We start from the raw sequence: 12,008 nt of genomic DNA, 5'->3' as shown, positions 1-12,008 counted from the left end.
TGTTGTAGCACTGTGTGCACAGAAGTTGTAGCAGCTCATGAAGGGAGCAGTTGCCAGCAAGTCAGGAGGAGGTATCTAAAGATGGTTGTTAGGAAGGGTCTTCGTAACAGAAACATCAGACCTTTCTTACTGTTTTGTTGTTGTTGTTGTTTTTGGTTTTGGTTTTTTTTTGCAAAGACAAAACAAGAATCTCTTTCCATTAATCTTGGCTTTATTTGGGTAAAAAAAAAAAATGTCTTCTCCTCACCAGCCATACAGGTTTATCTGTCCTGTCTGAAACACTTCTCTTTATGGCTGAAAACAGTAAAACTAAAACATTTACTTGACTGAAGAGAAAGTGGATTCTTCTGCACTGGCAAGTCTTGCTTTTGCAAGATTGGTTTTAATTAGATTGCATTTTTTGGTCTTACTTTATGATACTTCATGTAATAAGATGAAATTGTATTGTTATTCTTAAAATAATATCGAGTACAATTTGGTTCTCTCTCCTTATATGGCAGATGATTGTTGCATTATTGAATGCTTAGATACCATCTGTGCAAGAAATGAAAAAGAAAAAACCAGCCACAAGACAAGAGGGTCCTGTGCAAAAACTGGTACATATCACAACGAAAATATTTTGATGTGACATTATACAAACCCACAAAATATCTTCTTTTCCTTTTTCCTTCCTTTCAGTCAAGCAAGGCTCAATAGAGAGCCATGAATGACATTTCTAGAAGCAGAACTGCATTCACAGGACCTGGAGTCATACTGTAGAATCAACTCATTGGAGGAAATTGCCAATTTCTGTCCTTTGTTGTGGCTGAGAAGGCAAAGTTTAACAGAGAGGAAATGGGAAGGAATACACACTTGAGTAGATGCTTTTCCTATTTCAGGGTTGACTTGGCTTTCCCATTCAGTCATTCCAATTAGATACGGATATAAGGCTGTCCACTTACTTTTCCCAAAAGCACTTTAATGCTGTTTGCCTTTGAGCTTGTTATAACGCTGTACTGCAGTACAGAGATGGAGATGCAGAGGATTAGTCTGGAACTCCTGGTCTCTATTCACTGAGTTATTATGCTGTCAATTATCTTTTTGTTAAAGTTTTGCAGAGCAGTTATTATTTGCCCTGATGAGAGTGCCAGTGGAGCTGCTTTAAAAATGCTGTCCGAGTAGTCCTTTTATTTGGCTAAATTATTCATGTGGTTCATGATTCCAGTAACTGGCAGTAGGAGAGAGTGGGTTAGACATGAAAAAAATCATGGAAGTCTTAAAAAAAACCTCATAGCTGCCCTTTCTTCTAGATATTTACTGTGTTATGTGAGTGGTATCATTTGACATCATAGAATGTGTCCAAAGCAAAGGCAAGGCAGAAATATGCATTAATGTACTGATGAGTGATAACATGCAGATGATGTACAGAATGGTGCACCATAACTGCAAAGATCTGCAAGACTGCAGATTCCTTATAGCACATATTAATTTGCGAGAATCTCTGTCCAAGAGGGAATAGATATGTCAAGCAATTGCATTTTTCTGAGTATTAGTAGCAGCAGTTTTCCCTAAACTATTTGTTATGTGCCCACAGATTTCCTGGGGATTCCAGTTAAATACAATTTCTGATTCTCTTGTACATGAGAATGTATTTTTTTCCACGTGAGATGTGACATTGTAGTAAGTGGGTTAAATAAGGTATGAAGGTAATAGGTAGCCTACAGAGAGTATTAAGTGACTGAACATAAAATAACTCACTGGATTATTATGTGACTAACAGGTTTGATCAGCCCTACCATTGGGAGCAATATATTGAAGAAAATGGTAGTCCTTAGTCATTATTCAATGGATAAAACTTACAACTGTATGAACAAAGGATGTGAGACCTAAGGTACAACATAGGTGTTACTAAATGTAGGAGGTAGTTCTTGATGCACTTAATTTTGTTCTACAAGCATCCTTTTGAAATCTGGTCCTTCCTTCTTTGGAAGGATGGTTGAAACAAGATCCTTACTACAGTCAGTGGAAATTCTAGCATCACTACACATGAGGCTGTAATTTGAAAAGCACTTCTGTCAAAGCCAACATGAAGGAGTTTTCCATCCTTGCTGGAGAAGCACACAGAATGAAACTTCTTTATGTGTTTATTCACGGCAGCCATCATGCTGGAAGGTTGCAAAATGCATCTCTTGGCTTCATTTCAAGTTGTGATTCATTTTAACAGCCGTGATGCCAGCTAAGTATCTCTGGAAATGGAACATGTGCATCTGATGTTCCTGTCTCTAACAGCACCATAACTGCAGGTTGATCCACTGACAGCTTTTAAAGATTGTTCATATACTTTCTTATGTTCAACAGATTTATCTCAGCCTAAAGCCTCCCCAGAGCAAGGATGTTGATTCTCCTGGCCTTCATTATTGTGTTTCACATAACCTCAGCAGCGCTGCTGTTCATCTCAACTATTGACAATGTAAGTGTCATTTCTTCTTGTTTTCTCTCAAACACACAGGGATTTCTTTACTTCATAAATTGAGTTTTTCTTCTGTATCTTCAGCTTGCTTTCTGAGAGGACCTAAGTTTGTTAGGCACACTGGTGTTCTTAGAGCTTTCTATAACAAAGGTGGATAAGGCTATCCATGCATATGCCATATATTTGTATGGCATCATGTTGTAAGCTCAAGGCATGCAGCAGATCCTCTCCCCTGGGAGAGACTTGGCCAGGGAGGATATTTACAGGGTAGCCCTGGGGACATGGTTCAGCTGGATATGAGGGAGAGAGGGGGGGAAAATCCACTGTCCTTTTGTGTCAAGTACATGAAGTCAAACAGCTGATGATTAATGTGTGGGGATAATTTTAGTCAAGGTGTGCTTTGCCTCACAAGTGTCTGTCCCAGATGCCCAGTTAAATCATGAGAGACACCATGAAGGTGTTTGTGTCCATTAAGTTGAAGCAGTTTCAGCACAAAGTTTTAGAATATTTTATGTTGCATTATTTTCAAATTTCCATTTTATTTTTGTGATCAGAAAAAATTTACCCTCCAATATTTATATCTAACTTTTAATGGAATTTTCCATTTTCCAAAACAGTCCACTATCCTGATCAGTAGTCTGTGCATTGAAATCTGTCTATGAGGTCTGATGTATGTACAGGCTTTTGATATTAAAAAATTTGCTCCTGAAAATACTGTTTAGTGAAGACTATGCTCTAAGTGAAATGATGTGTTACCCACAACTTTTTATTGCAAAATTGTACAAACTCAGATGTTACATTTTAGTCAGCTGGTTGATTGTTCCATGGAAGTAGGTCATTATTTGAGCACTAGAGCAGGTTGTCTTACGCTGCTCCCTTGAATATTTAGAAAGCAAAGACAGTAGACAAAGCAACTTACTCTTAGTTCAAATCTGCTACGCACAAACCAAATTATTGCAAAAGTAAAACCCTATGCACTCTGCTTTGTGTCATTAGCTACTTTTGAACAATTAAAACCTTTATCCATGCAACCATCTTCTATTAGAATTGATATTATGTACCTATATATTATATAGAGTTCAGAGATGAAAAATAATATATTAACTTGAACTGTAAAACCCAAACGAATGGCATCCTGAGAAAGTAAATATTTTTGTTGAAACACAGTGTTCCTTTTATCCATATGCCTACTACCATAATATATTATAGTTTTTACTGCAGTATTGTTTGCAAAGCTGCACAGTAAGCTCTGAGGCTTCTGGAATATCTATTTAAGCAGCAGATCCTACCAGGAATCGTACTTAAGTGTCATATTTTTTGCAGCTCTAGTCAAAACGAAGGCCTGGGTAGCTATTGGAATGGGAATGGGTTTCCTGAGGAAATGCCACTTGTGGAGACCTTGTCATTTTCCAGGCTACTGTAAAAATCTGTTCAGACACTGTAGTACCATCTTGCCTTGAATGTTAAAACCTCAGGGGGATCTTAATTTGTCACCAGCCATTACCAGACAGATGCCACAGTGTACCTCAGCACAGCTGCATTGCATTGTGATTAATCACTTTGGTGGCAGGAACCAGGACATCTATAAGGGACTTCTGTTCCACAGGTGATGCTATTTCCTGCAAATTAGCACATGCTTTACCTTCAGAGAGGTGTGCATCCTAAACAGGGTCTGGGTGAACAAAGCACACTTTGTCTAGGTGTCTCAAGGAGTGAGCAATCACTATCCAAAATTTCTGACCAAATAGTGGAAATCCCTTGTGCTTTGGGATGTTTAAGATTCCCTTACCTACTTCACAGAGGTCTAAAATGAGAATGACTTGGGGGTAATTATATAACCTTTATTCCAAACTGCCACGAGATCTCACATTTCATTTGAGTGGTTAAGTATCCAAAAATGAACAGAAAATTGTTCCAGCTGATTTACCTGATCAGTAGACACTTGGACGATGAAGGAGTTTTGTGGGTTTTGTTTGGTTTTTTTCCTTGTAAGAGTCCTTTACTTTTATTTTGCAGGCCTGGTGGGTGGGAGATAACTTTTCTACAGATGTCTGGAGAATGTGTGCCACGAATACGAGCATCTGTATGGCTATCACTGATGAATTCAATGGTGAGTGTCTTTCCATGCCTGTGTCTATGTTCCTTCAGCAGATGTGGTGAAACTGCTATGAAATTTGCAAGGACAGTTATATAATTCTTTGAAAATCTCTGCATGTTCTAACTAGGCAGGTCTTTTAAAAACTTTAATACTGGTTTTCATTTTGGAAAGACAATTGTTCTAACAGTTTCTGTGAGAGGAAAGCAGAAGGAACTGTCATGTGCACTTAAGAGACCAGTGCAAGAGAGTAAATGCAAACAACTAACAATGAGTGCTAACGAGTTCTTAAAAAATTAGATAGGTAACAACAGTGAAGTCATCTGAAGTGAGAGAATTTGCCTCAGAATTGAACTAAAGAACCTGAGATTACTGACTGTGTACAAGAACGGGGGAAAAAGTGGAAGAAAACACAAGCTGCAGTTTTTACAAAGAGGTCTTAATATACAGCCTAGTGTAATATCCTGCTTTACAAAAATTGGAAGTATTCTCAAATGTTCTATTTATTTCTCGACATTCAGTCTGTGTGTACATTAAAGAGCTACATAATTTGAAGAACTGTGTACCCATGAAGTAATTTTATTTTCCAAGCGTCAGGTTGGTTTAGGGCCTGTAATGTGCAGTGAGCCGATCCACTCCACACAGGGTATCTCAGCTAACACGGATTTAAGGGTTTGCATTTGTTCTCTGTATTACTGTGTGTCCATTGCAGTCAGGTACCCACCCTGGGGAGATGAGGGGGATGGCTGAGGTGTGCCTGCTGCTCCCAGGGCTCCTGCTTGCAGCATGGCTGTGCTGGAGGAGAGGAGCCATGGGAGCTCAGCTGTGTGACACAGCTCGGGACTGCGAAGTTACACAGAGCAGCTGCACATGGTTAAAAATGTATTGGATACTTCAGCTCCCAGTTACAGTGAAGTAACTGACAGGATGAAAAGCCTGAATGAGAGGAACCTTTTGTGCCAAGGGTAGATATCCTGTCTGGTTACATCCTCCTGGACAGAGCTGTCTCCAGGTCTGGTGAAGGGCTGGGGTCTCCATTTGGAAGCTGTTTGGGATAGCTGGTGGTTTCACTGTGCTTCTAGGACATCGATGGCAGCAAAGGATGTGGTGTGGCAGAAGTAGTCTCTTCAGTATTCTCATTCAGTTTGATGAGAAGCTTTTAGAAGTCTAAACCACTGGCTGCATTAATACCAAGGAAGCAGAAGAGGACCAGCCTCTGCAATGCACACACAACTGCTTTGCTGCATCTACTGAACTGCTCACACAACACAGCTCTGCCCCTTTACTCCTTGCAGGAGTAGGCAAAGAGAGAAACTATTTTTAATCAAGGCTGCTTTGCTTTTGCAGAGTATCAGTCAATTCAGGCTGTTCAAGCTGCCATGATCCTGTCTACGATTCTCTGTTGTGTGGCATTTCTGGTTTTCATTCTTCAACTCTTCCGTCTAAAGCAAGGAGAAAGATTTGTGCTAACCTCTATCATCCAGCTCCTGTCATGTGAGTGATTTTTCAACACTTTTGACTTTAATGATGTTTTCGTGAAAGTAGGAAAGGGGGAAAAGGTTTCAAAAAGAATGAGCTGCTTGAGAACTCTGTAGTGCTCTTGAGGCCATATCTTATCCTTCATATTTAAACTGTTCCATTCTGTAATATTTAGGCAGGTAAAACATGGATGTCATCACTGTTCAGAATAAAGTAATTTAAACTTTGAAGGGAAAGAATTTGAGGTTCTGAACTTCTTGTACACATTAAATAACTCTGTAATCGTTACAGGCAAGTACTCACTTTGTTTTTTGTCAGACTTTAAAACTAACCAGATGTTCAGAATCATTTTCTGTTCACTGCAAATGACATAGATACACAACAGCACTTCAAACTTAAAGCATGCTAAAGAAACTGAAAATGTCTTGAAATGCTTCCGGGTTAGTTTGAAGATGGAAAACGAGTGTCTGCAAAGAAAGGACATTGGTGGGAGCAGCTGACAGAAGAGAGACAGTGAATAGTTGTGTGTATTGATAATATTTTAAGGTGCTAACCTTTATTATTTTCTTCCTCCTGCAGGTCTGTGTGTTATGATTGCAGCTTCCATTTACACAGACAGGCATGAAGAACTGCACCAGAGCCGTGGATATGGAATGGAAGTTTCCAAAGGCCAATATGGCTATTCCTTCGTCTTAGCCTGGATTGCGTTTGCCTTTACCCTGATCAGTGGAGTGATGTACTTAGTATTAAGGAAGCGTAAATAAATGTCAGCATCTAGTTATTTCTGTCACTGCAATACAAAACCAAATTCCAGTAACCATTTTGTATATAATCATTTACATGGTTTTGTAGTAAAGGTATTGTTTCTCTAAAAACGTACTGTGTTCTTGATATGAAACAAAATTAAAAAAAAAAAAAAAAAAGAAGGGAGGTGAAGTAAAATGTCTGCCAATATCCATATCCAGCACCACTTAGGAACCACTCCAACAAGTGATCATCTTAACAGGGTCAGCACCTTTCCTCCCCAGGACCCCGTAACAAACTTAGCATCAGCTCCTAACTAATTGAATTGGAGCATGATCAACAGTCTAATTGAAGACTGTCTTGCTTCCATTTCAAGCTCATAGGATTGCCCAATTTGCTTTCTGAGCTTCTGCTCAGAGTTAAGAAAAAGGCAAAGAATAAAAAAAAAAAAAAAAAAAAAAAAAGAAGGCAGGTGAAGTGAAATGCCTGGCACCTCCAGGTCAGGGGTTGGAGCAAGATAGAGCCAAGTTATTTCTTTTAAATATTTCATCATCATAAATGGTTTTCCTTTACTAAACAGTTTGTTCCTGGCCTCTAGTAGATTCCAAATAAAGCCCATGCAAATTAATTTGTAAGCAATATACTAACTATATTCCTGGACCAGATCTACCCCTTTGAAATATGTTAAATATAAGGGTATGTAAAAAACGAGGCCCAAATCACAATGAAAAAGCAAACAATTATAAAGCCCAAAGCTGCACTCAGAGCGTCTGTCCTGGCGCAGGACCAGTGTTCTGCTCTTTATAATGTGCAGTAAATGTCATCAAGTTTTTATTAAAACCACTTGCTTTGCAAAAGTAAACAAGTCCTTTTTGTACTCCAGCAAATGTTTCTCTTGATTGTCTTTCCCATTTAATTTAAGCACACAGAGCCTTTGGTGGGAGCACTTATCAGCCAATTCCCTGTTCAGCTTGGGCTCAGCACAGCTGGGGCAGTGAGGAACTGCCCCACTCCAGTCCTGAATCCCTTCAGCTTAGCCTTGGGCAGCCTTTCTGGGAGGGAGAAAAGGGAAACAAAAACGCATTCCTGTGCCTACATCTGCAGATTTCTAAGCAGACTGGTGATCAAACAATGCCAAATGCAGGTTTTTGCAGCCAAACTCAACATGTTTATTACACTGGGCTTTTATCACGTAGTGATTTCAGGGTTAATGTGTCCTGTACAAAAGCATTCCGAGTCTGCCCATTAGGAAATTGGCCTTAAAAAAATGAATTTTAAATTCCTTTCTGGACTTTACTGGAACTAAACACTGCTACTAAACAAATCAGAATGCAATTACTATGCTTATGAATTCCAGGATAGGTTTTCAGGATAACATAACTTGGTGGTTTTTATTTTTCAGTAGTTTTGTGAGCTAAATCTTTTGCTGTAATACCAGGCTTAACTGCTCAGCAGTGTAATACTGGCTTTGGCTGATGGTGATTTTGGAGTTTGGAGATCAATGTGGAGAATGAATGAAGTGGCCTGGTTAGTCACAGCTTTGATGCTTAAGTGCAGATTTGACTTTTGAAAAGCTCTTAACCATTTATTTATTTATTTCAGTATATTCACTACAGCTGGCTCAATACACAGGCAGTAAAAAAGTAAATAGGTTTTAAATGAGGTATTACACTTAAAGTGGAGTAAGTTCAGTATCATAAGGTAGTGTAACTACTGAAGTTAATACTTACTACAGCAGTTGATGTCTAATGTAGTCAGATAATGAAATTTTATCTGATTTCTTCAGATTTATCCTTGATTTATTACAAAGTAGAAGTTCAGGTGCACAGCTTTTTAGGAACTGTCTCCAACATGAGCGATGGGTCATATATTCCATCTTCATTCCTTCAACATCCTGAAATGCTTTGGCATGTACTGCTTGTCTTTTGGGAGCAAAGAAAGCCCAGTAAGACTATTAAAAAATTAGGATGAGCAGCAGGACATCACAGTAAAAGTAGTAACAATAGTAAAAAACCCAAATCAGTTTGAAGAAAAGGCATTCTCCCCAGTCTAGCATGATGCTAGTATTTTGTCAGGTGTTTTTCCTCTTAGTGGGGGTGCTCTGAATTTCAAGAATTATTACCCTACTTTTTAAAAAAGTGTTTCTATAGTTTGCTGAATACATTTCAGGTTCAAAACCTGAGTTTTTGCTAGCAAGCAGAATTTGTCTTAAACAAATAGATGCAGTTTTAATGATGAAAGTAGATAGACTGTTAACTAGGCATTTTGCTACATTTGTTAAACCATGAAAAAATAAGGGAAATTCTTAAACAAATATGGATTAAAGCTCTAATATCTTGAGGACACTCCTGAAAAATTCTAAGTTAAGCTTTTATGCCACTGACTTGCAGAGATGGCTTCAGTTTCTTGCCTTGATAATGCTCAGGTCATTTATACAGCAAATACTTAAAATAAAGATGTAGATGCACATGAACACATAGTTTAATTCCACAGTAAAAGCTCTGTCCCTTTATAATAAAGTGAAAAGCACACACACAACAAACACTGATGCACAACACCTCCACTTGTGTACAAACACCAGCACATGCATGATGCCGCATGGAACAGATGGGAATGTTCTGCACAGCAAGTGAACAAATACCAAACCAGTCTGAACTAGAGTTTGAGCAGGACAAACATATTTTAGGGTTTTTTTCTACCTTATATGCCTTTAAAATATACCATTTCCTATACTCTATATATTCTGAGAATGTACATGAAAATAAAGTTAAAACAAATTCTTGTGCTGTAATAGCAAACTCAATACATTTAGCAATCTGACCTTGTCTTTAAGCTTGGGATATATTTACACAATGTTGAATGAGAAATAGTTGAGTATTTGTGTGAACAGGTAAAATTAAATTCTTCCTGCCTGTACTAGAACCACAAGCTGATTATTTTTGTCCTTTGTTGAAGACCTTTCAGGGTAACCAGAGAAAATATTAGTGTATTGAATTTTTAAATGTATGGTGTCAAAAGAAGGTCTTGAGTAATGCAAGATCCACTGATGCTCGGAGGAGTTATAAGGGTTTGGTTATTTTCCATCATTTTTCAGAAACAGTCATATATTTTAAGATGAGGTTGAGTGCCTTGACCCTATGAGCAAATAATGTGAGAAACAGGCGAGTGACTTCTGTATCTGCTCTGGTCCAAGCTTTGGATTTGCACTGAGGTGCTAAGAGCACACATGGGTTTGTACAGATCCATTCAAAACACTCCCCCAACTCCACAGAATTTCCCAAACCCCATAAAACTTTTCCCTTCTAATGATAATGAATAAAAGGGGTAAGTCCCAACTATTAAAATAGTCACTAGCACCTGTGGATCTACCTTTATGTTTTTCACCCAGCAAGTAAGCCTCTGCAGTATAGGAAACAGTCTTGGAAAAACAATCCATATTTATGTCAAGATACTTGAAAAAAAAAAAAAAAGTTTGTTTTTATTTATGTATTCTATTCAGGACAAGAGCTGGGCATTACTTTGCTATGCTGTATCTTATGAAGAGTATTGCAGGTGATAGGATCTGTGCTGCTTAGACATTAACTTTTTACCCCAGCTACATAATTGATTTTATGGGGTTCTTAATGTGTTCAAAATAATGGAGGGACTGCTTGACCTCTTCTGTTCTTGAGTATCATGGAAGTTTGTGCCATTTAGCTAAACAGACCAAAGAAAAGAATTCTTCCTGTAATTTCTAAGGACAGGAATAAGATGAGCCTCTACCTTTCCAAACACTAAAGACAGCTAAGAATCCTACAATCACTGAAATAAAATAATGAAGCTGAAAATGTTCTTATATTTTTCATTTCTTTCATATGTGCAACAATCACCTCTGAAGTAATAAATTGGAAGAAAATTAAATGTGGAAGTAGTTTTAAAAAGACTTCATTTTCAAGGCTGTAGAATCAAGCTTATAGAATTAATGGAATAACATAACACTGTAATAAGTAAGACACATGAAATTAATACTGTTTGCAGTACAAATAATGCTCTGACATGATACTCACTGCAAGTAACAGTCCAGTACTTACTAGGAGTAGCAGACCACTTGGTAAGGTATTCTGAGTCTCCTGAAGAGTTTTTAAAGCAGTTACAGACTGTGTATCACCAGATGGTCTATAACATCCAAATAGATCTTTTCATTGAATGACAAAGTAACTCTTTTTGGGATGATAACCTGTGATAACAGCAAGGCACTGAAGTGGCAAAGCCCGTATTTGCCTATTTGCTTCCAGAGTGAAGCAGAATTACTACTAAGGTTTTAATGGAACAGACACAGGTGATAACTGCATAGGGAAGCACATTTGGGATCAGTTTCTGTATGGGTCCTTGACAGTCCAATCCCCTCCAGATTTTGCTCATGAGCCTCTTTTAGTTTCACGATTCTGAGGAGGGTCTTCAAATCCTTCAGGAAGCACTGGACAAAGAAGGATCCTTGGCAAGATGTGGATACCTGGAGGCAGACTGGCTACTGCTTGAAAGTCTACGCGCTGAGACAAAAACAGTTGTTAGTGCAACAACAAAAATAAGCCACTCAGACTACTTTATATTCATACTACCTTCTTTTAAAAATCTTCATTTAAATCTATAAGCTGATTTGTTGCTGTCTGTACAGCTTCCAGACCAACAACACTGGCCCAGACTACCTGACATTCATGGATTAATATTCAGCATGTTGCTGACCCTTGGTTTCCATCTGTCCAGTAGGGTTTTCCCAAGGTAGAAAATCCTGACACACTGGTAGTAACAACTTAGAATCACCTTGTGCTATGAGAAGGAGTGCTGAAGAGGTTCCCATTGCATTTAGAAGGTATTTGTTTATGTTGGATCATTACTGCACTAACTGAATTTCTAAAGGGAAGTGTGTGCATGGTTCTTTTTAATCCTTCCCCAAAAATTTAGCCAAAATGTCACAAACCTGTGCATGTACTTAGTTTTAAAACAGCTATACATTGCACAGATGAGTAAAACTGCAGGTGCCTTAATGAAATTAAATTGCTGTAATAAATGTCAGCAAGTATGAAACAATGCCAGTGATACCCAAACTCTATCATATGGTGCAGGCTTTGGTCTGTTTTACTGCTTCTACTTGAAGAAAAAAGCTTTTGTTCCTTTTCTCTTCAAAAACCTGCAGAAGTGGAACTATTTCTAACAAAGCTTGTGTTACTGTCATGAACGTAAAGTTCAGAAAACTTCATTTAA

At 38.2% G+C, this 12,008-nt stretch overlaps 1 protein-coding gene across 1 annotated transcript; it reads left to right on the top strand.

Moving 5' to 3' along the window:
• The first annotated feature begins 2,337 nt into the window (after positions 1-2,337).
• EMP2 (epithelial membrane protein 2) lies at positions 2,338-6,953 on the top strand. Its single transcript, XM_008633382.2, has 4 exons — positions 2,338-2,449; positions 4,466-4,559; positions 5,892-6,038; positions 6,603-6,953. Exons 1-4 carry the CDS (start codon positions 2,372-2,374, stop codon positions 6,785-6,787), a joined length of 504 nt encoding a protein of 167 aa, XP_008631604.1. The 5' UTR covers positions 2,338-2,371; the 3' UTR covers positions 6,788-6,953.
• Positions 6,954-12,008: the final 5,055 nt, after the last annotated feature.

This window comes from Corvus brachyrhynchos, unplaced genomic scaffold, assembly GCF_000691975.1.
Source record: "Corvus brachyrhynchos isolate BGI_N302 unplaced genomic scaffold, ASM69197v1 scaffold5, whole genome shotgun sequence".
NCBI classification, from domain to species: Eukaryota; Metazoa; Chordata; class Aves; order Passeriformes; family Corvidae; genus Corvus; species Corvus brachyrhynchos.
Note: the sequence above shows the minus strand (reverse complement) of the source record. Positions and strands in the feature narration are given on the sequence as shown.